The 27,399-nt window shown below is 39.1% G+C and overlaps 2 protein-coding genes across 18 annotated transcripts in view; both read right to left on the reverse strand.

Annotated features, from left to right (window-relative positions):
* CEP192 (centrosomal protein 192) overlaps positions 1–20,111 on the reverse strand; it is a 156,119-nt gene extending 136,008 nt beyond the window's left edge. For 4 of the 15 annotated variants that reach the window (XR_011996701.1, XM_072734846.1, XM_072734844.1 and 1 more), the window contains exons 1-5: positions 19,945–20,111; positions 19,075–19,245; positions 12,532–12,699; positions 11,465–11,590; positions 2,605–2,780 (exon numbers count right to left, since the gene is read on the reverse strand). Coding sequence is in view for 10 of the 15 variants with exons in the window: in XM_072734846.1 (XP_072590947.1) it covers positions 2,605–2,780; positions 11,465–11,590; positions 12,532–12,699; positions 19,075–19,184 (580 nt within the window). In the remaining 5 variants the exon portion in view is untranslated. Of the gene's footprint in view, positions 1–2,604; positions 2,781–11,464; positions 11,591–12,531; positions 12,700–19,074; positions 19,359–19,944 lie in introns of those variants that run through there. The other 11 variants (XM_072734845.1, XM_072734843.1, XM_026006006.2 and 8 more) reach the window with 5 other exon arrangements.
* Positions 20,112–23,414: 3,303 nt separating this feature from the next.
* The window catches only part of SEH1L (SEH1 like nucleoporin), a 30,585-nt gene continuing 26,600 nt past the window's right edge, over positions 23,415–27,399 (reverse strand). The window contains exons 8-9 of one of the 3 annotated variants that reach the window (XM_026006000.2): positions 27,013–27,163; positions 23,415–25,943 (exon numbers count right to left, since the gene is read on the reverse strand). In XM_026006000.2, coding sequence (XP_025861785.2) covers positions 25,931–25,943; positions 27,013–27,163 — 164 coding nt within the window. In that variant the 3' untranslated portion in view covers positions 23,415–25,930. The remainder of the gene's footprint in view (positions 25,944–27,012; positions 27,164–27,399) is intronic. The other 2 variants (XM_026005998.2, XM_026005999.2) reach the window with 2 other exon arrangements.

The following is a 27,399-nucleotide window of genomic DNA, read 5'->3' on the forward strand; positions in this document are numbered from 1 at the left end:
TGTTTCTGCCTCTTTCTCTGTGTCTGTCATGAGTGAATAAATAAATTCTTAAAAAAAAAAAAAGAAAAAAAATAACTGTGGTTATATAAGCAAATGTCTGTATTTTTAGAGGTGCATACTAAAATATCTAGGAATAAAATGAATTAGGAATTTTAAAATACCAGAAAAAAGTAATAAAAAAAAACAGAAGGGATAAAGCAAGTATGAAGTAAATCTTATACTAACTGACATTGTGGGTAAGTAGGAGTTATTTTTTTAAAGAAATAAAATTTGCCTAGCGTGAAATCACCACCCCCCTAAAGCATACAATTCAGTGGTTTTTAGTATATTCTCAAGGTTTTATTTTCATTACTCCAGAAAGAAACACTGTACCACTAGCAGTCACTCCCCTCTCCCCTTCCCCTGGGGACCACTAATCTACTGACTCTATGGATTTTGTTGATTCAGTCTACAGATGTCTGTGAATGAGTCTTAAAACACATGGTTTTTTTTTTCTAAAGATTTATTTATTCATTCATTCATTCATTTATTCATTCATTGAGAGAGAGAGAGAGAGAGAGAGAGAGAGAGAGAGGCAGAGACACAAGAAGAGGGAGAAGCAGGCTCCACGCAGGAAGCCCGATGTGGGACTCGATCCCGGGTCTCCAAGATCACACTCCAGGCTGCAGGCAGCGCTAAACTGCTGCGCCACTGGGGCTGCCCAACACATGGCCTTTTGTATCTGTCTTCCTTCACTTAGCTTAATGTTTTCAAAATTCATCCATATTACAGTACATATCAATACTTCATTCCTTTTTATGGCTCAGTAATACTCCACTGTATGGACACACTATATATTGTTTATCCAGTCATCAGTTGATGGAAATTTGAGTTGTTCCCACTCTTTTGCTATTGTGATTACTGCTGCGGTGAATATTCATGTTCAAGGATTTGGTTGGACATATTTCCCATTTCTCTTGGGTATACACCTAGTACTAGAACTGCTGGCTAATATGATAGTGCTACATTTAAAGTTTTGAAGAACTGTCAAACTACTTTCAAAGCAACTACATCATTTTACATGCCCACCAGCACCAGATTAGAGTTTTAATTTCTCCATATCCTCACCAACACTTGCTATTTTCCATCTCCTTGATTATCCCTATTATAGTAGGTGCAAAGTAATTATCTCATGGTTTTGATGTGTATTTCCCTGATGACTAAAGATGTGAAAATCATTTCATGTGTTCATTGGCCATTTTACAACTTTAGACAAATGTCCATTGAAATCCTTTGTCCGTTATACAGTATTGGTTTTTGGTCTTTTTGTTTTATTGAATTGTAAGACACGTATTCTGGATGCCAGTCCCTTACCATATATGTGATTTGCAAATATTCTCTTCCATCTTTGTGCTGCCTCTTCACTGTTTTTAAGTCTTTTGAGGCACAAGAGTTTAATTTCAATGAAGTCTAATTTACCAATTTTTTCTTTTGTTGTTTTTAAGTGTGAGGAATTAATGCCATTCTCACTATGTTCATACATATTTGACATTTTTCATCAAGAGAAATACAAACACCCATTAAGATTTTTAACAAACAGGGATGCCTGGGTGGCTCAGTGGTTGAGCATCTGCCTTTGGCTCAGGGCGTGATCCTGGAGTCCCAGGATCGAGTCCCACATTGGGCTTCCTGCATGGAGCCTGCTTCTCCCTCTGCCTATGTCTCTGCCTCTCTCATGAATAAATAAATAAAATCTTAAAAAAAAAAAAAAAAGATTTTTAACAAACATACAAAAGTACCTTCCACTCATCAATCCTATAATATGGGCTTAAGTACTGAACCACAAAGTTTGGAATGACATGGAATCTTCACTACATAAAAATACAATACATAGTTTAAAATACCTAGCTTTAATTTCTCTGACAAAGAGAACATAGAGTACTTAGAAGCAATCAGAAAGGTTTTTTTTTTTTTACAATTTACATTTTCCCCTCATTCCCGTAGTTTCTTTTTTTAGTAGATTTTATGTATTCATGAGAGACACAGAGAAAGAGACAGAGACATAGAGGGAGAAGCAGTTCCATGCAAGGAGCCTGATGCAGAACTCAATCCCGGGACCCCAAAGTCACGCCCTGAGCCAAAGGCAGATGCTCAACCACTGAGCCATCCAGGAGTCCCTATTTTTATAGTTTCTTTGCCAGATCCAATTTGATAGCAATTGTTCAAATGACTCCAAAGTATTCAACCTGGGTTTCTTATAAACAATTTTTTTAGAATTTATAATTCATGAACTTCTATAAAATTAAATTTAGGAACAAAAATGACTAGTAGTAATATAAATTGATTGGTGGGGTGAGGATGTGAAAGATATGTCTTGAACACAATGTGTGCTGTGGCCACCTGACAGCATGGTTTCCAAAGGAAAGGAGCTTTCAGCTTAATCAGTGAAGACAATTAGAAGATTACCCAAGAGACTTTTTCCTGTAAAAATATTAACAGGTAATTGCCAAACTGTAAGTGTTTTCAGTTTACCATATCATAGCTTAAGATAAACACCAAAGATAGACAAATGAGAAAGGAAATTTAAATATATACATTAGGAAGTAATTTCTGCAAGTTCAGTACCTTGCACTTGTTCCAGTGGTGAAATCCTATCATAAGGATCTTGGCTCTGCAAGGGTTTTGCAGTTGTAGCTTGCTCCTCTCCTGTTCTTGTTATATCACTTTGCAAAGAAGACTCTCCAAGAGCAGCATCTGACAAATGTTGACCTTCTATAGGATTTTTTTTCTTAGAGACAGAACTTATCAGAAAATAGAACAAATAAAATATTGATTAGCCAGTTATGTATTTAATCTCTGAAAAAGAAAAAAAATGAATACAGTGAAAAGAAAAATTTCTAGGACCACCCAGAAACTGAAATTGGCTCCACTGCAGGGGCCCTGGGAACTGGACACCATTTTGGATCCAGAGATACACAGTCTACCAAAATCAAATACATCATCACATTGCTATTCTGCCTTTCAAGTGATAAAAAGCTTTTTTTCTTTCCTAAGTATCTCTGAATCTATCACACATGGAGAAAAACTCAGCTTTCTAAAAACAATAGACTTAAAAGGATATGAGCATATTTGCCAAGAAGCAGATTCTCTGAATTACTAAATGTTTTACAAGTTTTACTTTTAGCACCTGCCACTGGCCTGTCCCCATTTTTGTATCTTTGTTGTTTTATATATGGATGACAATGTTTTTCCTTAAAGGCAATTTTCCTCCCAATCTTCTGCAAAAGCTTTTGGGTCTAATGCAGCTCCAAAGCCTTTGACCAGCAAGAGGAGGAGTATGATAAGCTTTTTAAAGAAAGCCCTCTAGATGTAATAAATTCATCATCTGACACACTGATACCTAGGGCCAGGCTTAAATCTGACTATGATGGATGAAAAGAAGACAGTCCTCCCACATATTCCAAGTGCTAACCCTCTGTGCTGAGGCAACTCCCCACTCTAATTTACCTCCCAGTTTCTCCATCTCTGTATTGGGACTATAATACACAGAAAGCCACCACCAACAGCTCAATCCAAAGGTGCATTCACAGGTGGATAAAGAAAAGTTTCATCCCAAACAGAAGCTGAGTAACACAGAAGGTAGGGATAGGTGGAAAGACTATAAATGGATACAAAGTTGTATGATAGAGAAGAGAGAAAAAGAGGTGGGGGGGGGGGGTATGTACAACAAAGAAACTGACAAAATGAAAGGGTAATCTACAGCATGGGAGAAAAGATCTGTAAATCATATCTAATAAAGGGATAATATCCAAAATATATAAAGAACTCCTACAACTCAACAACAACAACAACAACAAAAAACAAAAAAACAAGCAAACAATATGATTAAAAAATGGGTGGATTTGAAAATATTTTTCCAAAGACATACAGATAACCAACAGGTACAGGAAAAGATCTTCAGCATCACTAATCATCAAGGAAATGGAAATCAGTACCACAATGAGACATCACCTAGTACCTGTTATAATAACTTTTTTTAAATATTTTATTTATTTAACTGAAAGAGGGAACACAAGCAGGCAGAGTGCAGGCAGAGGGAGAAGAAGCAGGCTCCCCACTCAGCAGGGAGCACAATGACATGGAGGCTTAATTCTAGGGCCCCAGGGTCATGACCCAAGCAGAAGGCAGATGCTTAACTGACTTGAGCCAACCAGGCACCCTATAGTAACTCTTATTAAAAAACAAGAAATAGAGACACCTGGGTGGCTCAGTGGTTGAGCGTCTGCCTTTGGCTCAGGTCGTGATCCCAGAGTCCTGGGATGGAGTCCCGCAAAGGGCTCCCCACAGGGAGCCTGCTTCTCCCTCTGCCTGTGTCTCTGCGTCACTGTCTCTCTCATGAACAAATAAATAAAATCTTTAAAAAACGAAAAAAAGACAAGAAATAACAAGTGTTCGTGAGGATGTGCACTGCTGGGGGAAATGTACACTGGGAATGTGCAGTCACTATGGAAAACAAATGGAGGTTCTTTAAAAATTAAAAATAAAACTACCACATGATCCAGCAATCCCACTTTAGGGTATTTATCCAAAGAAAACTAAAATACTAACTCAAAAAGATATATGGTACCCATGTTCACTGCAGCATTATTTTTTTTAAAGATTTATTTATTTATTTATTTATTTATTTATTTATTTATTTACATATGATAGACATAGAGAGAGAGAGAGAGAGGCAGAGACACAGGAGGAGGGAGAAGCAGGCTCCAGGCCGGGAGCCCGATGCGGGACTCGATCCCGGGACTCCAGGATCGCCTCCTGGGCCAAAGGCAGGCGCTAAACCGCTGAGCCACCCAGGGATCCCCACACTGCAGCATTATTTACAATAATCAAGACGGAAACAACCTAAGTGTCCACTGATAGATGAATGAAAAAAATGTTGTATATATACATAATGGGGTACTATTCAGCCATAAAAAAAAAAAGAAGGAAGTCTTGCCATTTGTAATAACATGGATGGATTTTAAGGGTGTTACAATAAGAGAAAGACAAATACCACATAATCTCATTTATATGTAAAACCTAAAAATAAAAACAAAAAGCTAAGCTTATAGCTACAGAAAATAGATTAATGGTTCCCAGAGGTGGGGGACCAGGGGCAAGAGAAATGGGTAAAGAGAGTCAAAAGGTACAAACTTTCAGATATAACTAAGTCATGTGGATATAATGTATAGCATGGTGACTACAGGTAATAACACTGTATTGCAAATTTGAAAGTTCTTAAGAGAGTAAATCTAAAGAGTTCTCATCACAAGAAAAAAAAATTTCTATAATTATGTAAGGTGACAGATATTAACTGGACTTGTGTCGATCATTTCATAGTATATACAAGTATTGAATCATTACACTGTACAACTAAAACTAACAAGGTTATGTATCAATTATATTTCAAATAAATAAAAAGAATCTGAAGGGGAAAAGAAAGATCATAAAAATCCCTATGTGTCATACGAAAAAAAAAAAAAAGGTGGTGGGGAAGGCAAGATGGTGACATGAAATAAAAAAACAAGTCATGACATTTAGGTTAATTTTATATTTTAAAGGCCCCCTCACTCCAAGAAGAGCATGTGCGCTTTACCCTTGAACAAGATGGGGGTTAGGAACACAGCGACCTCCTGCATAATTAGAAATCCATGTCTAACTTTTGACTCCCCCAAAACTTAACTACTGAATTCAACTACTGTTAACTAGAGGCCTTACATGTAATATATGCAATTAACCCACACTTTGTATATGTATTATATACAATATTCTTATAATAAAGTTAGAGAAAAGAAAATGTATTAAGAAAATTATAAAGAAAATACATTTATAGTACAACATATTTATTGAAACAGATCTGCATGTAAGTGGACCCATGCAGTTCAAGGGTCAACTGTAGTGTGACCATTAGAACTTTATGATAACTCAGCCAGTTATATTAACCACCTCCCCCTAAATCCACTTCCTCAAAACTATACATATCTATCACTTATTTTCATTAGCCCATCAAAATTCTTCAAACTAAGTCAAATATTAGGTAAAATAACCTTCAAGTAAAAGTGACAAAAGTGGGATGCCTGGGTGGCTCAGCAGTTGAACGTCTGCCTTTGGCTCAGGGCATGATCCCGGAGTCCCTGCAGGGAGCCTGCTTCTCCCTCTGCCTCTCTCTGTGTCTCTCAAGAATGAATAAATAAAATCTTTTAAAAAAGTGACAAAAGTAACTTCTAGGAGTGCATGAAAATGACAGTAAGGACATCTATAAAAGTGAAGCCATCTGGATGAGAGCCACCAATCCTAGCCAAGCTTACCTCAGATTCTAAAATCTGAAAAGCAGATGGGGTATGTAGAAGAAATGAAAGTTGTGGCCCAGAACAAGAACAAAAGGGCCTGGAAGCAGAAAACAAATTTGCTAGGAAGAACTGCAGAAATGTTTCCTGACTACAGTAGAAGAGAAGGCAGAAGGGAGTCCAGAGGGAGAGGCTGAGTTTAAGTATGTCAGATGCCCATGCTGGGCAATATTTCACTCCTGCTCCCCAACCCATACAAACAAAACAGCAGAGTCAACATGATGCTACACACCCAGGAAGGTTCTTTGCCAGAAAAGGCACAGAACTGGCTGTGCAGAGTGAAACTATGGTGGTGATAGCAGCATTAAACACCTAGCATGAATGGAAGGCTCCTCAGCCTGCTCACCCTAAGATGAAGCCATCCAGGAAAACTGCCCAGCTCACATGAGGACCTAACAGAAATGAAACCCGGATACCTGCGAGCCTGCACTAGCAACCTAAGAGACAGCCATAAATCAAATGACAGAGAAGCAGCAGCTTGGAGGATAAAAATAAAGATGAACAAAGTAAACAATCCCAGAGACAATAATAATTTATAGAACTTCAAAAAATCTCAATTAGAATTCTCAGAAAACATTTAAGTAGCTATTACATCCACAAAAAGGAGCCATTATAAAAAATAAAATTAAAATAATAAAAAAAAGACCAGAAAAAAGAGCTCTCAAAATTATGACTGTCAAATGATTTAATAGAAGGGTAGGGAAAAATAAATTAGGAACTTTATTTAGAACATTGTCTATTTGCACTGAAACAAAACCAAACCAATCATTATGTGGTTTCATTCATACGGGGAATATAAAAAATTGTGAAAGGGATTATACGGGAAGGACAAAATGAGTGGGGAAAAATTAGGGTGACAAAACATGAGAGACTCCTAACTCTGGGAAACGAATAAGGGGTGGTGGAAGGGGAGGTAGGAAGGGGGATGGGGTGACGGGCAGTGAGGGGGGCACTTGATGGATGAGCACTGGGTGTTATATGTTGGCAAATCGAACTTCAATAAAAATATATATATATTTAAAAAAATAAAATAAAAAAGGGAAAAAAACAATAGAAATAGACCAACCCATGCAATCCAAAACCATAATCTCATAAAGAAAAATAAAAAATTACCACAGTAATAATAATTATCTAGAATGAAAGGACACAAATCTCTAGATTGGGGAAGCCTAACTGGCTCAGTGGTTAAGCTCTGCCTTCGGCTCAGGTCGTGATCCTGGGATCCTGGATCGATCCCACATTGGGCTCCCTCAGAGGAGCCTGCTTCTCCCTCTGCCTGTGTCTCTGCCTCTCTCTCTGGGTCTCTCATGAATAAATAAAATCTTAAAATATATATATCAGGATTGATGCCAATTAGCATTTAGTTGAGGTGGGGCATAACCACCCAGACTCAGAAAGATTCTGAGAATTTCCAGGGAGAAAAAAATTATTTACAAATGGTCAAGTACCAAAATGACATCAGGCTTCTCACACTATGTAACAATGCCTTCAAAATTTTGCGAAGGTTTTTTTATATTTGTGAAAGTTACTTTCATCTTTGAATCCTATCCTCAGCTAAAATATTCACTGATTCCAAAGTTAGAATAAGGGTATTATTAAAACATAAATTCCAGCCTCCCCCAGAAGGAGCCACAGAAGCCATCCTTCACATAGGGACTAAGAACATGCCTCTGCAGGCTGTGCACCCACCATGACAGCAGCCACAGGAAGTGCTGGCTCTCAGACTAACAACCCCAATCTTCAGACTACTCAATGCAGGCAAGGAATAGCCCCAAAGCACTTGCCTCTACCCAATGAAAGTCTAGAGTGAGGCCACCAGTACAGAGCATCTAGGCCACCCTACCAGGTCTCTTATCTTCCATTAACAGCAAGAGACAAGACCACGTCCCAGATCTCCTAGTCCGCATCAAAGAGTGAAGAGGTTACTTCCAATATTCTCCTCCTGTCTCCACCATGTCTCCTGTCTCATTGCCAACATCAGTTTGGTGGGACCAACTTCATGATGCCCTTCACCAAGCCCAGGACTCCTTACTGCTGACATTTGAAGTCCCTTTCACTTCATCTCTCCAGGAAAAATTAGGCTGTCCTATGAGGACAATGACCCCCTTAAACACTGGCAAATGGAGACTGTCCATCTCTCCCACAGCCTTGGAATCACTGGGCATGGAGATGGAATATGGGTCTCCATCAGCATGTCCCCTTAGTACATATCACCCCAGATCACCTTTACTAAAGCCCCCTAGCTTGGGAGTCACCTATGACCCCCTTATGTCATCTGCCTTAATACCTCAACTCTGTAATCCTTTGATGCAACCCAAGCCCCCAATCCACTCCTACAACCACATCTCACACTCCCTTGCCCTTCTGCTATCCTTGCCTCTTCCTTAACCTTTTTTTTTTTTCTTTTGCAAACTTTTATTTGTGCACATTCAATTGAAAAAGATAACTTTTACAGGTTCTTTGGTGCCCATATTCAGCATACAAAAATGTAAAAGACTATTCACAAATAAAACACATTAGCTCAAACTGGGAAAAAATAATGACACTAACGAAACAGTTTAAGGTAGTGCACACTGTGACAGCTCTGCTTATCTTCACACACCCTCAACTTCCTCATCCCTCACTGCTTTCATCAAACCACAAGACTAGTTAAAGCCAGCTCTCTCCTCGTACCTTGCCAGCGACCCCTACAGCTGAATGGGGTTGGAGAAAACATCACAATCACACTAGACCCATGACATGACCCTCAAGTGGGACTGACTCCTCATGCTGACATGCCACTATTTCCCTCTCTGCTCACTCTTCTACAGGTCCATGACCATCTACACCTCCCTTCTCCTCTACCCTGAGTGGATGTCATGGCTCCTACTGCAGAGACCCTGAACCCTGAAAAGGCAACTTTCCCAGCTTCTTAGCACAACATGCACCCACACATTCTGCCTTCCCACCTGCTAACACAGAGAAATTATCCACAGTCCTCCCTCTATAGTCATTTCCTTCCACAGCACATTGGATCCCCGCTTCTCCTATTTTTGTAAAGGTGTTGCTCCACCAATTCCCTTCTTTTACATAATCAGATTTTCCTTTTCCAGATCATTCCTATGACCATGTAAACATGCAGTAACTTCTCCCACCACAAAAGACCCATTTGGCAGCAAACTCACCATCTCGAATACTCACCCCCATTCGCTCCTAAACTCACTCTCCTACGCTACTATGCCTCTTCCTCCTTCCACCAAAACCGCTTGTCAGGATTACCAACAACCTAACCTACACTAACTCCAATTGTCACATCCTAGACCTCATTTTATTGAGCACATTGGATCCTGTCTCTTCTTTTACATAAGTTTTTTCTGTGGCTTCTGAGACAGTTTTCTTCCTGGCTCCAGCTGCTAATCCTCAATCTCTATATCCATCCCTCCTCTCCCAACTAAACATGGAAGTGCCCCAACATGGCGCCCTGGTGCTCCTCTCTACCTACCCCACCCCTTTGATAATCTAGCCTCCTAAGTGGTCTTTCTGCTAACAGGTTTACCTCCGATCAATCTATTTACTCTACTGTAGCCAGAGTGAACCTTTGAAGACATAACCCTCTAATGGTTTCCACCTTTCAAAATCCTTGCTCACTCCATGGCAGCCTCCTTTCTGCTATTTGAACACAGGTATGCTCCTACCTTAGTGCAGCCTCCACCTAAAATCCTCTTCATCCTACCGTCTACATGGCTGTCTCCTTCAAGTCTTTTTAACATTTTATTTATTTGAGAGAGAGGGAGAGAGTGAGTATACAAAAGCAGGGGGAGCAGCAGAGGGAGAGGGAGAAGCAGTCCCAATGTGGAGCAGGGAGCCCATGCAGGACTCAGTCCCAGGACCCTGGGATCATGACCCAAGCCAAAGGCAGAGGCTTAACTGACTAAGCCACCCAGGTGCCGTAGGCCTCCTTCAAGTCTTTGCTCATATTTTACACCTCCTCAATGAGGCCCATGCTGACCACTCCCTTCAGCTCACTGAATTATCCTCCTTATCACGTTCTTTTCTAGCACTTTTCCCTTCAAGTATACTATAAAACGGATACATTTTTAATGTCTTTTTGTTTAACATCTGTTCCAGTATTTCTCAAGTACTTAGAGAAGTACCAGCACACAGTAGGTATTCGGTCAAAAATACACATGGAATCAATGAGTTTTCAAAGAGTTAACATCTTTAATATACAGAAAGCATCCAAATGTTACCAAGAAGCAAATTCACAACAAAACTGTAAGTAATGAATAAACATTAAAGTATGTTCAATTCCATAAACACTCCATTATGAATTCAAACAAAGAAAACTTTAGAATGCCTAAAATACCACCAGCAAGAGATAACTACCATTTATTTACATTTTGGTGTACAGCCTTCCAGATTTTCTTCTATGCATTTATGCATGTGTACCAATTTTTTTACTTCTAAAAGCAAGGAATAAAAATACTACCAAATGCTAGGGAGGGCTCCAAGAAGTAGGCATGCTCATGTACATCTTTTAGTGGGAGCATAAAGTTCATGGGATCATGAACCCATTTCAGGCCTGGCACTGAGCAGGGCATCTGTTTCTTGTCCCTCTGCCCCTCTCCTGCTCCTGTTTTCACTCTAATAAAATAAAATCTTAAAAAAAAAAAGAAAGCAGACTGGGACTATAGATAATCAATGACTATTCTCTCATTTTTTTAAGATCTTATATTTAAGTAATCTCTACACCCAACATGGGCCTCAAAACCCTGAGATCAAGAGTTGCATGCTCTATGGACTAAGCCAGTCAGGTGCCTGAAGACTATTTTCTAGTTAATAAGATTACAGACTTATTGTCTTCCTGATAGGTCTCTGTATTTTCTGCTTTTTAAAATGAGCTTCTAAAAAAATAAAAATAAAAATAAAATGAGCTTCTATTACTTTTGGAATGAGAAAAATATTCTGAAAAGCTAAAAAAGGTTTTTGATCAAGATCATAAAAAGAAAACTCTTCAAGATTCTTATATTTAGAATTATTCAGAGACACAGTCACACTTTCATTCCCCGTAAGATTAAGACCTACTTTTAACATGGTAAAAAAACAAGATATGAACTTACTCATCATCCTGAAAGCTAAGGTGTAACTTCTCTCTTGGTTCAGCTTCACTCTGGCTACTGGGAGAGGACTCAGATGGAACAGAAAACCTCCCTTCTACTAAATAAGAAGCCTCTGTATCAGGATACCTACACACAAAAAAATTTGTTAATGATTAAATAATACATATTTAAAATTCACCATGACATTAGGGCCACTTGACTATAAAACCAACTACTAGTGGATAAAAACACAGGGCCCTCGGTGTTCAAAACCATCATCTCATGTGCAAAGCACTGAAAATCTATGTATCAGGAATGAAATGTATTAAACAAAAGTCACAGAAACCTCAAAGCTAAAAGTTTTTAGAGTTAACTCCTTCATTCCAAAGATAAAGACAATGCTTCTTACCAAATGTTTAGGTTGAAAGGAAGACAGAAAAGTAGTTAGATTATTTAAGTATGAGCAAACTTTACACATCATACAAGATGGATGAACTGTGCACATCATATATGGAGATGCAACTCAAATTACTAGCCACCAATAAGACTGAACTAATACAAAATCCAAACACTATGAACAGAGAAAACAATTAGCAGACCAAAAGGTCACTGGTACTCAGTTCCAAATCCACCCACCCACTACAGATTAAAGCAATGGAATAGAGAAACATGAAATCTTTTACAATAACTATATACATGAATATATATGATATACATGTATATAGAGAGATCATATATATACAATATACATAAAGCAAAAGCTCAAGCTTGGCGGACAAATTTTTTTAAATTCACTTATTTGAGAGAAAGAGAGAGAGAGAGAATATACACACATGTACCAGTGCAAGCAAGCAGGGGTGAAGGGGAGAAGGAGAGAATCCCCAAGATGACTCCCCACTGAGTGTGGAGCCCAACACGGGGCTCAATCCCAGGATCCTGAGATCATGACCTGAGCTGAAACCAAAAGTTGGACACTTAACCAATCGAGCCACCCAGGTACCCCCTTGCCTGAGAAATTTTTACAGAAGTATCAATGTTACAGGCTTTCTAGATTTTACCAAAAAGCCATCTGTTCAAGCAATTCTTACCTGTTGTCAGTGCCGGATCTATTCCTGGCAAGTGTTGAAACGGCAACAGGCAAGCCAAGATTTGAAGAAAGAGTGACATTTTCCAAAATCTCACTATTACCAAGTAATGAGTTGGTTAAAAAGCTTGGAATCGACTCTTCGGCTATTCCTCGAAAATTTTCCATCTCACTGAAATAGTAAGTTTTTTTAAAAAATCAAATATTACTACAAAACCTTTTCAAATGATTAAAAGTTTCATAAATCTTAGAAAGCTAATAAATCTTAGGGGAAAATCATTTTTTTTTTTGGAACAGCACAAAGGGGATAAAATCAGCAAGCCTTGAGAGGTAAAGTAATTTCCAGAATACTTTGCTACTTCATAGCTGAGACTATAAATGCCAAACTATCTTTTTATAATTATATAAATAATAAATAATAATTTTTATAATTATATAAATAAACATAACAAAATACAACACAGCTTAATTTGCTCCTGGTTTGCTATAGTAAAGAATATCAATTGCCACACTTATGTAGTAAAGAAACAAAGAAGACCCAACACTGAAGAACATACAGATGATTTCAGGATGAACTTAAAAGTCTACCTAGAATGAGGTACTCATTCTAACACAGAATAGAAAAAAAAGTGAACCAGCAAAATCTAGCTCCTGATTTCAGATATTGTTAAGGATGAGTAAATATTAGTTTAAAAAGAAGTCCACTGAAGGAAAAATGTAAGTTAAATAAAGTATAGCTGGCACACAGACCAGGCAAAAATGGTCAGCCTGGTATACAAAGGACTAACTCTAGAAAACACCGGCACTGAATCTGTATTATTGAGAGATTCCCCCAGCCTACATTGGTTCTACTTAACCCTGATCACAGTACTTAGGATATGTAATCTTTGAAATGTTTCAGAGTGTTTATCACGTAAGGGCTATATGGAACTCAGTAAAAAATTTAATCACAAAAGGCTCAATAAATGGGTATTGGCCTTGCTCATTCAAAAATGAGTAGAACTGGGCAGCCCTGGTGGCCCAGCAGTTTAGCACTGCCTTCAGCCCAGGGTGTGATCCGGGAGACCCGGGATCAAGTCCCACGTCAGGCTCCGTGCATGGAGCCTGCTTCTCCCTCTGCCTGTGTCTCTGCCTCTCTCTCTGGGTCTGTCATGAATAAATAAAATCTTAAAAAAAAAAAAAAAAAAAGAGAGAGAGAGAACTTTTATAGGCCAAGTATGACATGAGAGGTCTTTTAACAATGACAAATAAACATGAGCAAAGGTAGAAGAGAATTAAGATTTACTGCATACCCACTACCTTAACTCATTTATCCCATTTTATGAAGAAACAAACAGACTAAATTAGCTAAATTTACTCAATATTGCACAATTAGTAAAATTCAAACCCAGGTCTGATTCCAAAATCCGCTCTAAGCACTAAGTGGGTGGTGGCAATAGCCAAGTGCTCCAACATGTTCTGGCAGTATGGCTGGATGTACAAAATAACACGGTGAATGACACCATGGAGTCTGATTCTAAAGACCTTAAAAGGTATATTAGGAAGTACGGACTGTATTCTACAACCCAGGGAAGGACTGACCCTAGCAGAGAAAGGGAGAGGGACTAACACCTGGAAGGATATTCAAAGAGCTACCACAACTGGTGAGATAGAGGACAATGATGGACTAGGCTGGGGCCAATGACAGATGCTCCCAAGTATAGGTTTTAGAGGAACTGGGCTAACTTAATTACTCTATAAAGTAGAAAATGTTGTAAGACAACAGAGAGAGCTATAAATCTTATTTGACTCTGAAATATCCATGCTCCCCTTGGAAGCTCCCCCCTCCACCTCCCATTGATCCCACCCCTGTCACCAATGCAGCGACATCCATTCCAGCAACTGGCCCTCCTCCTAACTACTGTCAAATCTCTGTGCAGCCACTTCCACCAGCATGCGGTAGTTCCTCATCTTTTAAATAGCCTTCCCCTCTCTCATTCCCTGTTCCTCATTCTCTCTACACTCCCTTTACCAAAAGGGATACAAAAAGGAATCACTATAGGCATCTAAGTCCACTCCTGTCATCTCCTGGGCCCACTCCAAGCTGGCTCTTGTCCCACCACTCCATCCAAATGCTTGTCACCATCACCACTGAGCTCCCTATTGCCAAACCCCATAATCCCACAGTCAATTTTCAGTCCCGTTTTCTTTGACCTAACCATATGGAATTTTTTAAAGATTTTATTCATTTATTCATGAGAGAGAGACAGAGAGACACAGAGAGAGAGAGAGACAGAGAGAGCACATGCCCATATGGAATTTGTACTCCTTCCTCAAAGAGCTACTTTCTTCACTGTTTTCCAAGACACAACTGTCTGGGTTCTCCAACCTCCCCAGCTGCTTCTTTTCCTTCTCCTTGACTGGTTCCTCATCTCCTAGACCTCCACACAGTGAGGGTTTCAGGGCATGCTCCTGGATCCCTTCGACGGACTCTCCCTCTCTGGGTGATTGCCCTCAGCTTCAGTTTTAAATACAACATGAAACTTCTATCTCCAGTCTGGGCCTCTCCCCTGAATCTCAGATATGCAACTACCTTCTAGACATTTTCACTTAGATATCTAATAGACTCCTACACCTGAATTTTGATGTGATCTCATTCCAACCCCTTCAAGAAAGCCTGCTTGATTTTCAGAGTTCTCCACAGAGAAAATGACAATTCCATTCTCTAGTTGCTAAAACCAAAAACCATAGATTACTAACTACCACCCTTCCCCCAAACACACACTAAAAGCAATCCCTAAGCAAACCCTGATGTCTGTACCTGATAATATAACCAGAACCTGTACTTTCTCACTACTTCCACTGCTACCGCCTTGGTCAAGCCACCACCACCTCCTGCCTGGATACTCACTATAAGAGACTTACAACTATCTCCACACCTCCACTCTTCCTCCCTTAGTCTATTCTGCACACACTAAAATTATCCCTGTTAAATAAGTCAAATATTGTCACCCCTTAGCTCAAAACCCTCCACGGGTTTCCCACCTCGTTCAGACTAAAAGTCAATGCTTCCAATAGCCAACAAGGGGCTGAATAATCCGATCTCATCTCCTACTGCCCTTGTCCCTTGCTTGCTCCATCCTCACCTCCCTGCTATCCCCACAACGTGCCAGAGCACCGGCCTGAAGGGACTGTGCCCTGGCTCTAACCTCTACCCAGCGCACTGATGCCCCAGATAGCCTCACACCTTGCCCCTTCACTTTTTTCAGGTCTTGATAAAAGTCCACTTACCTGTCTGGTCTCCCTCACCAACCTCCTCATCGACTCCTACTTCCTTACCCTATTTTCTTTTTACTGTGGTGCTGACCACCATCCAGTATGCTATATAATTCAACTGTTTAACTGTTTTTTCTCCATATTAGAATGTAAGCTTCATGAGGGCAAGGACTTGGCCTATTTTACCACTGAATTTCTACCTAAGCAGGGACTTGTCCAGAGTAGATTCTCAATAAATTTCCTGAATGTCTCCAAACTATGTATAATACACAGCAAATTTAGCACCAACTATCATATAAGCACCCTTCTCTCAGATCATATCCCAGCATTTTCTTTTTAGTATTTCTATTTCATTTTCTGGATTTCTATAAATATGTTCAAAACCATCCCATATTAAGATGGAGGAAGTAGGAAACCTGTTCCCATCCTTCAGTTATACTTCCTGCCACCACTTTCTCGCCTCCCCTTCACAGCCAAGTGTCTTAGAAGAATCCAAACTAGGACTTCTATATCTTACTTGATATCTTTTTCCTCTATGTGTTCCTTACATAGTAGGGATACCCAGGATTCTGATCTCAGACCTTCTGTCACGTACCATACATCTTACACTCTCTTAAGCAGGGATCTCAAACTCAAATGCTTTCAGGCACAAAGACTGTCAGACAACAGGACTGTTAAGTGGAAAGCAACGGGAAGTTACAGACCCCACCTGAACACATTTGGTGTTTCGGTAAGAAACACCAAATCAAACAGATCTACTAGTAGAGCCTGGTCCAGAGGGCAAAACAGGTCTATATTCCAAACACATCCTTGAGGCTATGACTTACCACATACTGGTGTCTCTGTTCCTGTAACATCCAAGCCTCATCCCTACCGTGGGGCCTAGAGTACTTTGTTAGATCTCAGCACCAGCTAGCTCCTTCCTAACATTCACCTTAATTTAAATGTTACCTTTTAAGACAGGTGATTCTTCATCATTAATCAAATATAGTCCCACAATTGTTTTAATTTCTTCCAGCAAATCACAATTTTTGTATTTTTCTTCCCCCACTGAAAAGATTGCTCCCTGAGAGCACAGGCCTTGCCTATCTGTCCATCACTCTTACCTAACACTTGTAATGCCTAGCACATATTTATGAAATATTTATGAATGACTGACAGCATCTTCAACATCTTTGACTTTATGACATTGGTTTATTTCTCTCTCTCTCTTTTTTTTTAAGTAGGCTCCACACTGGGTGTGGAGGGGCTAGAACTCATGACCCTGAGATCAGTATCTGAGCTGAGATCAAGAGTCAGACACTTAACTAAATGAGTCACCAGGTGCCCCAACATCTTTTGACTTTAGAATATCCATACCTTGGAGACATTTCAAACTTGTTCACCCATATATTCCCAGTAGCTGATACAGAACTGGGAATATGAATTGAACAAAAAAAGGAGTTGAAAGAAATAATCTATACTCCCTAGCTATCTAGCTGACCTATGGTGTCCACACTATTATCAAGTAATGCACTAAGCATTTTATATACATTTCTCTAATCCCTCCATCAAATCTGCAAGGTAGCTATTATCTTCACTATTGAAGAAACTGAGGCCAAGAGAGGGAATTATGAGAAAATTTCCAGGCCACACAGCACATGTGGACGCAGAGAATTTATGGCCAGGCAAGTCTGCCCCAGAGTAGTCTTTCCTCTGCACCAATGCCATCTTCCTCATTTTCAAATCCACTTCAGCTCAGACCTCTGAGCTCTGGACGATTTCCAAATGGCTCTCTGACATCTACCCTACCCCAACACACTCTCAAGTGATGCAAAGCTAACAAATATAAAACCAAACTCATTAGCTTTACTCTACCGGCTCTTTAGTTTGACCTATGTTATCCCTATTGTCTTGTTACGCAAGCCAGGCACTTAGGACTATTTCTCTTGTTCTCTCCATTAGTTATCTTTTTTTTTTTTTTTTTTTTTTAAAGATTTTACTTCTTTATTAGAGAGAAAAAGAGAGAGCACAAGCAGGGTGAGGGGCAGAGGGTGAAGATGCAGGCTCTCCGCTGAGCAGGGAGCCCAATGTGGGGCTCGATCCCAGGACTTCAGGATCATGACCCAAGCCAAAGACAGCCATTTAACCAACTAAGCCATCCCGTTGCCCCTAGTTATCAAATTCTAATGCCTCTAACTCCAAATAGATCTCTGGAGCTGAGATCCACTTCTATATTGCCAATGCCTACCACCTATCACTTTTTTTTTTTTTAATTATTTTATTTTTGATAGTCATACAGAGAGAGAGAGAGAGGCAGAGACACAGGCAGAGAGAGAAGCAGGCTCCATGCACTGGGAGCCCGACGTGGGATTCGATCCCGGGTCTCCAGGATCGCGCCCTGGGCCAAAGGCAGGCGCCAAACCGCTGCGTCACCCAGGGATCCCCTCACCTATCACTTTTTAATCTCAACTACTACACAAGTCTTCCAACTAGCCTTCCCACATCCAATCCGGTAATTATTTATTCATTTATAGACACATAAACCACATTAAATTATGCATCAAATTTTCAAGGATTTATTCCTGTTTAGAGTGAAATCCTAGAAAATTCAGATAGTAAGCAAATATTCACACAACAATCTTTACCAAACACAAACCATGAAACACATTCTACTTATCACTGAAAATGCAAATATAAAGCAGCGCCCTTCAGGGAGCAGATGACCCTTATCAATTACAATCCCTGTTAATTATGACAGTATTAAGAGCTGAAATGGAGCTTGGCCATAGGTGCAGTAGCAATACAAGCCAGTGGAAGATGTCATCCAACACCTAGTCTCTCATTTCCAATGAGGATTACACTTGTTTAAACCATCCATGTAAAAAGATAAATATAAATAAATAAACCATCCATGGACATACCACATTCCTAAAGTTCTCCTAGAAGGAAAAATTCCCTAAATTCCCTTTATATTGCAATTCCCACCCCTCCTCCTAAAGTGAAAAGAATACAACATGATCTTTTACTATATCTGAACTCAAGAGCCATGTCCAGGATTTCTCTTGCTATTTCCTTAAAGCATTAACCTCAAAATTTTACACTTGAACTTACTAGTATTTAACTGCTTTAGTTACATTCCTGGATGTATAAAATATCATTTACCTTAGTCATTAATTGCCTACACATATAATTAACCACATTCAAAAGCACAGGCTGTTAAGCTCCCCTAACATTCATCATTAACTCTCAGCGTGCTACGAAATAATCTATAATTAGATAGGCATTTCACATATTACTTTTCAAAGCTTACCGTAAACTTTGATCACAAAACGGAAATTCGGTGAAAACACTGATTTTGGAGCAGTAAAAACTCCAGTCGAATGACCTCAAAATGGTAACAGCAAACGGAAATACTTTCATAAAAACAGCTGTCCTCCAAACGACTGCCTCGAAAGGGACCTCATGTTTTATTAAACAGAGTCTGTAATGAAGAGAAATCAAAAGTACAAGTGACATTAAACAATGTCTTCTCTTAGGTTTTGTTTGTCCATAAAGAAATCAGATGCAAGGAAGGCAAGGAAGGTACGGGGGTAAATGGGAAGGGCCGAGCAGCAACCAAAACGAGAAGCGAAGCACCGGGTGCCTCGGGCGGAGCCTCTACGTTTAGTTGACGATGCTCCTTCGCGGGTCAGCTTGGGACCAAACGGAGAAACAGAACCCTGTGCCGACGCACACGGAGCCAACGCCGCGGTCCAGAGCGCTTTGCAGAGAGGAACCTCCACACCGAAGCGCATCCTTGGAAGCCGGGCGGGGGCAGAATACGAGGACGTGACCCCCAAACTCCAAGTCCATCGCTGTAAAAGCCAATCTCTCAGAGGCGCGGGGTTGCACTCACCGCGCGGAGTGCGGCGCGGCAGCCCGGCTGGTACCAAGAAGCGGACGCAGCGGACGGAGCGGACGGAGCCGGCCGGCCCCCCCGGCCCCTCACCCCCACTCCCACCCCACGGCCTCCGGCCCCCGCCCCCAGCCCGCGCCCGGCCCCAGCCCCGGCCCCGGCCCCGGCCCCGGCCCCCGCCCAACAGCCACTGCCCAAGCGGCCCGCCAGCCGGAATGCGTGCGGAAAGCGAGTCCGCATGCCCCCGGCCGAACCGCACTCCGGACACAGGAAACCCCTCCTCACCAGGCCCGCCACTCCAGCAGCGGGAGCCCAGAGTTGAACGCAAATGCCCGGAGGCAGGCGGCGGCCTGGTAGCGCAGCAAACGCGCGTGCGCAAATCCCCCGCTGCACCCGCGGCTACCTAGACTGGCCGCACCGCGCGCCCCGGGTTTTACGTCCGTTCGCGGCACGAGCAACGGGGCGGGGTCTCAGAGCTGGCCTCGGATTGGACGGCGCCAAGGGGCGGGGCGGAAAGGAGGCCGATGACTGGGCGAGAACGGTCAGTCCCCGAATTTGAAGCGCGGAAGCCGCACCCCGCAGGTGGAGCTCAGTGAGGTAGCTTCCCGCTGCAGCCGAACCGAGGGCAGCGCGGTGAGAGCCTTTGCCGACTTGGAAAAAAAACACAAAACGCCTACCGTTTCGGCCTACAACCCCAAAATGTCGTCGGTCACCTCATACAATATTTCCAGCCACCAGGTCACCAGACGCTACACTGACTTTAGTACTGTTTGTCAATCCGTCTTCAGACGTTTTGCTGCTCAGCAGACGCTGAAATGTGTCCTCGTTCGCCTTGTTACACACTGCAATAAAGCTTCAACGAGGACATCATGTCTCGAGATCCGAGCTTCGGGATAGTTCGCTCCACCTAACCGCCTCTGTGCCGGAGTAAGGTTGACCTGGGGTGGAAAGAGCTGAGGAGACCTAATTCATCCGTAATCACGTTCTTCTGTTCTCAAGGCCACCGATACCACCACTGACATCTGCTTAGAACGACTTTACGACTTTACTGAAACCATTGGGATACTTCAACTCTGCCTCCTACCTTCATATCAAAATTTCTTCCACAAAGCTAACTAACTTCATTCATGCAAGTTCTTGCATTAAGACCCATCAGCAAACCTGGGAGTAGAGTTTAACAGCTGCTCCTAATTTAGCCTGTTGGGGAAGGACATCTGTTTATCCATCTCTTTTCTGCATCCTCTAAACCACTGCTCAACCTGGATACCTTCTCTACTGATTCCTGCCATTAGAAATGCTGCATCTTTCCCCTCAAAACCTAAACCAACTCACCCTTCCCTGTTTCTCCTTCCCTTAACTACCTCCACCTTCACACCTTATTGTCATTCATCCGATGGTATCTGCTTTGGTCCTGCGTACTATTTTTTTTTTCCTGGTACTATTCTAACACTTTATGTGGACTAGTCTCCTGTCAAATTCAGTTGATGTCTCTACAATTCTCGTGGCATTTTTTTCTTGAAACCTTCCAACCGTGGCAATTGCAAACTGTAAATATCCCTATTCTACCTTTGTCTACACTCAATGAACAAACATAAGTGGAGAAAATCTCAAGATTTTCTGAATCCTGAAAAATAAACCTATTAGCTTTAGAACTGAAAGGATGTTATTTGAGTGTAATGAGCAATCCTGTTTCACAAAGTATCTTAACTCTATCTACACCATGATCATACATTGAAGGTGAACTACTGGAATTTATCTATTCAGTCACCCTGTATCCTTTTACCCAAGTCAATAAAATGTCCTTCCTCCATAAAAATCAAGTGACCAGAGCTCTCCCCATGACACCTAGCAACTTGCTGGGACACTAATGATTTATAATCCAAAATATCTGCAGGCAGGACAGCATAGACTGAAGCCAGACTGCCAAAACCTCAATCCTGGCTCTCAATTCCTAGCTGTGCAGCCTTGGGCAAGTAGCTTTAACCTGCCGATTTCCTCACATGTATAATAGGAGTAATTGGAACATTTGCCTCAGACATTTGATGCAAGAATTAACTAGCTAATTTACATTTAGTATCTAGGAGAGCACTGGCACATGGGTGTACTCAACAAATACAAACATCCAAACTCACTTGCCATCTGAAAAGGAGGCATAGAGCTCCCAATGAATTTCAAATCTCCTTAGATATTGGGTAGATCTTGCAGAAGTCCCAAGGCTAGGGATGCTTCCCAGGGAATTAATTAGAGAAGTGATGTCTATCCAGTTAAAAAAAAAAAAGGCAGTCATCTCCCAGTTTCCCTTTACCAACTGCTTCAAGTGGCAAACCTCAGCCGCAGGTATCCAAAGCCATATACAATGTGACACAAAGTTTGAGTCTAGATTTATCTTCCACCAGCTCCCCAAATGAACCTTCCATCAGTCTAATATTTATATCCTGCTGCCTGAACACACCCCCGTCCTCTTACCTCTGGGCCATCACCCTGGAACTCCTATCCTCCTCCACTTCAACTACTCCACTACCTGTAGAAATCCCACATTGCTTCCACACCTGAGCAAATAAATCACTGTTTCAACCTTTATTATGAAACTAAATCCTCATTATCTTTTGCAAATTCTGTAATTTCTAAATGCCTTCTCCCACTAGAATGACTTTGTATGTAGACTACCTATTTCTTACATAGCCCAGAGTGTTTAGTACAGTATCTGGCACACAGAAGATGTTCAATATTCGTTAATTGGAGAATCTGTCTCATTCCATCATCCCATTCTAATCCCAAGCACCTCTACAGTGATCGAAATCTCAAAGACGTGAATTCTTAATTCCGAGCTAGATTCAGCCTGAAGTTAGATCCCTTGCTTTGAACCTAAATAAACCAGCAAGTCTAAAACAAGTCCTTTAACAGAAGACTTGAGAATTACTTGGAAAAGATTTTTCTTCATAAATTGGAATGCTAAAATGCTAACTTTACAGGCAAAATGTTTTAATTAGTCACAACAAAACTCAAATATTCCTTAAGTTAAAATTAATCTCAAGAAAAGTTAATCTCTTACCAGCTTTTTATCCTTTGCATGTTAAGAAGTTTCAAGGATATGACACTATACAGAGGGAAGGTGTCTTTGAAAATTAATTATAAATTATATGGTTATAACAATTATCTACATGTGATTAACTGAGACACATATGAAATGCTGCTCAAATTATATCTTCTCTAGTCCTAAAGAATATTAAATCCTTGGCAATTCTTGAGAAAACTGAACCAAAAAGAATATTGCTAGTCTCATAATCACTTTACCATAATTATTGTCATTTTCTGATTTCAAATTTTAAAAGTATCATAATATAATGTGTAATTAGGTTGGAAGTCAGTATCCGTCAGTTGTAGATGTTAGTCTACATACTGATTTGTCTACCTTTTAAATAAACGTCCCACTCATCTCCTAATTTTTTATTGTTTGGGTTTTTTTTTTTTTTTTTTGCAACATATTATAAGGAGATACAAGTTTTACCATCTCTCAAATAGAATATAGTTGACCCTTGAACAACTGAGGGGTTAGGTGGTACCAATATACTTGCAGTTAAAAATCTGAGTCTAACCTTAGACTCCCCAAAAACTTGATAGCCTGTCCTTGACTAGAAGCTTTACCAATAATAGTCAATTAACACCTATTTTGTATGTTATACAAATTATGATGTTTTCTTACAATAATGTATGCTAGAGACAAGGTTATGAAGAAAGTCAGAAGGAAAAGAAACTCCATTTATTGTACTGCATTTATTGAAAAAAAAAGAAATCTATAAGTGGACCAGTGCAATTCAAACAGATGTTGTTCAAGGGCCAGCTGTACATTCCGTTTTCGTAAGGCAAGAGATTCATATCTTTTAAAATATATTTTATTAAATAATCTACTTGGAGAATAATTACAAAAGCTTTAAACAGTAATTCCAAGTAGTTTAAATTTCCTTAAAAAAAAAAAAAAGACCAAACAGTCCATTATTATGTTTTGCTGCTTTATACACAGGAATGATTTATTTTACAAACTAGTCAGTTGCAACATTAGCCTGTCAAATGTAAAACATTTCTTAATATGTCTCAAAGGCAAAGTGAACTTGATGATAATCCTTTCACATTAACCAGAATGACAAACCATAATAAAATTAACACCGTGGTAACAATTCAAAATAAAACTTATAGAATAGGCACTTTGAAATTGAAATCAGCTACTGTAACTCACAATTTGTGTTACTTGTACTTATCTCATTCATCAAAGGTTATCAACCAGTGAGGCAAATGTTCCTTTGATGCAGAAGCACAAACACATTTAGGTTCCAAACACTGTGTTCTGGTTGTAATACATGCAAGACAGACCCTAAATTAGAAAAATCTTCTAAAAGAAAATGAAGAAAAACGAAAAGCAGCCAGGAATGAAAGCATTTACAAGCACTTGAATAAGGCCTTTAAGTGTTAAATCAGTGTTTTAAACCCCTTCATTCTCAGGTAAGGGATTAAGAGGCCGAGAGAGAGATCGTCTGCGAGGGTGAGGATACTGGAGGTTGGCAGTGTCAGCATCGCAAGAGTGCTCTACCAGAGGAGGAGGAGGAGGAAGGAGCTGGGCATAACTGGACCATCTCGATCCAGCCCGTGGGGAATCCAGAGGGGGAAAGAAATACCTGAAACAATGAAGACAGGAACAAAACACCAAAACAAAACAAAAACAACAGAAAAAAAAAAAAAAAGAAAAAACAGAAGAAAAAGAGAAAAGTAGTAAATACAAAGAGAACCAAAGAGAAAACACATGCTGAAAAAAAAAGCTTTAGTATATTCATGCCAAAACTAACAGAACATAATTGCAAAAATCAAGACCCTTACTCAAATCAGGCTTGCTTAAGCAAGTATAGAAACTTTAAAGAAAGAAATACAATCTGTTAAACTTAAAATGTTAAAAAAATTATCAGTATGAATGTTACAAAAAAAGACATTTTATAATTTAAAACATTTTCTAAACTTTCGGGAACATATGTGATGCTATCCTGTAAATTTACAAATCTAATAAGCTTTTTATTTAAGCAATGCTTCATTTGTAGTAGCAGCAGGCACATGTTTTTTAGTGCATACATGACACTGAGAACCAATTGAAATATACTTTCAATTAAGTATGGTCAACTACTGCAATGTACTTCTGAAGAATTACAGTCTTTGAAAATACTTAGCTGCTTTTCTGCAAAAACCTTAAATAGTACAAAATTTTGATAAAAGAGCTCAAAGAACATGTCTGTTATTCTTTTGCCATTTTATAACTTACCCGTAATACTTAAGCATTTTAGCAAAGACTTACAGCTTTATCATCAAAGTCAAAGTTCTACAGAATATGAACTAAATGAAGCAGTCAACTAAATTAAATTCCTGAGCCTTGGAATGTGGAGGTTAATATGCATGCACAATTTTAGCAAGTTTTTAACTGCTCCTCTTACAGTAGGTTTCCAAATTTTGAAGGAAAACTTAAGCCATGGAATCATACCATAAAAAACATACAAGCACATATTAGAAACGTTTAGCTCTTTAGTAAATATGAATTGAAAATTTACAGATATCTTCATTTTACTACCAAATTATAAAATGAAGCACTACCAAATGTTTAATTTGGCCACAAATTGTACAATCAAAATCACTTTAATTCTACTACTATTTCTCTCACTCCTTTACTGATATTTTTTAAGTATTACAAAAAATGACAGAGTTGTACTAAATAATATCATGTATAAACCAATTCTACAAAAGGTAAACAAATTAGCACTCAAAACAATCTTTATGAAAAATATTTATTCAACCTTCAAATTAAAATTATAAAAATTCATCATTGTAGATGTTTTAGAAAACAAAAGAACTAAACCTACATTCTCCAAGTGGAATAAAGTGATATTTTCCCTCCTCCCAACTATTTATAAGGATAGTAACAATCCTTTTAATCTTAAAACCCATATTAGTTTCAGGAACATTTCAAAAAATTGTTTTGGTGACAACGTCTCAACAAAAAGCCTCTCCATTTATATTTCAAAAGCTTCAAATAGTGTCAATAAACTGGCTAGTACAAAAAAAATGATATACACTGTATTTTTAAAGGCCTTTGGATTGCGTTTAGTAGTAAGCAGGCTGCTGGTGTATCTTGGGAGAGGTCAAACGGCGCTGGGGAAGGGGAAAAGGAGCTCGCTTTCCATTCCTGTGTGCATGCAACAAGCAGCAAAACAGCAAAGTTACTCCAGTTAGCTGGTACTCAGCTGTGCTTTCTGTTAAAGGACATAATACAAATGGAGAAGGGAAAATGCATCACAGATCTAACACGCATGGTTATTGGCACAATAAGAATACAGATCAAAACTTCAAAGCTCTTTACAATATATGCAATATAGGCAACAACAAAAACTAGATTATTTTTTTCTGATTAACAGTAGTATCCTTTGTTTCATGAAATCATCTTTATCATCTACTATCTTTTGTGGTAACCTGAAATTGTTTTCATACAAATACTTAAACCTCAAAATCAAATAGCAGGAATTTTTAAATAAAAATATAACAATATAAAAATAGTTGAAATTTTAAATAGAATTCTGTTATTTAAGATGACAACAGGATAACCACAGAACAATTTGCTAAGGCTGTGCTTTGAAGTTTCCTGAATTGTATTCCAAATTATTCACAAAGCCATACTAAAATAAGTTTATCTTACAAATTCATGTATTTGAAATTTGATTATGAAAACAAAGGATGACTCTTGAGATCACATCAAACATGTTTATTCAGATAAACAGGAATCTAAAATATGTTAAAAATTCTAAAAATCAAGAAATCAGAATTTAGCATTTCCTCTTACAATCTCCATTAAAGTTTTAAACACACACACAAAACACATCTAACTCACTCTCTCCTATGAAGCCTTAGTTAACGTACATTATTTAAAATTTCAGCTTGACCTGATTCAAAGGCTGCACAGCTACCACTAACATACTAATGCTCATCTAGGATGAAAATTCTCAGCATTATCCTAGAATTCCTCTTCATCTCACTTTAAAAGCAAAGTAAAATCTTAAAGTCATAAACATTTCTGATAGACTATAATTCAGATATATATATAGATATATATATATTCAGAATATAATTTAGTTTAAGGACTTAATAATCTACCTATAAATATTGACCAGATAAGCTAGAGTTAACAAAGTAATTTTTTTCTACTATCATAATTATGTATGAATTTCTTCATTCAATCTTAAAACCCATGAAATCACACACGTTTAGTACGGCTACCAAATGATTTAAAAAGGAGACAATTTCTAGTTTTCCCACAAAACAGCCTACCTGCTAGAAGAAGATCCATTTAATGAATTTTGAAGATTTGGGATACTTGGACCTAGGGAAGGATTTGAGTTTCCCTGCTGAGAATTCCCATTGACAGGGCTCCCATTACCTTTCAAAATACCAGTACACTTCCAATTGTCCATATAATTAGCTGAAAAGAAATGGTCAAATACATTAACATGACTAATAGCTGTGTTCAAGGGCATAAATTTGTGGTCAAGTCCTTAAACTACAATTAAGAAAACAGAAGACTACATTTCTCTCAAGATAAATGTTATAGATATTTAAGATGAAATACAAAACAAAATAATAAAATGAAATACATATATCTCAATTTTAACAATTATTTTTTATTAAATTTTATAAGAATTATTAATTTATAAAACA

The sequence above is a fragment of the Vulpes vulpes genome, chromosome 13 (assembly GCF_048418805.1).
Source record: "Vulpes vulpes isolate BD-2025 chromosome 13, VulVul3, whole genome shotgun sequence".
NCBI lineage: Eukaryota > Metazoa > Chordata > Mammalia > Carnivora > Canidae > Vulpes > Vulpes vulpes.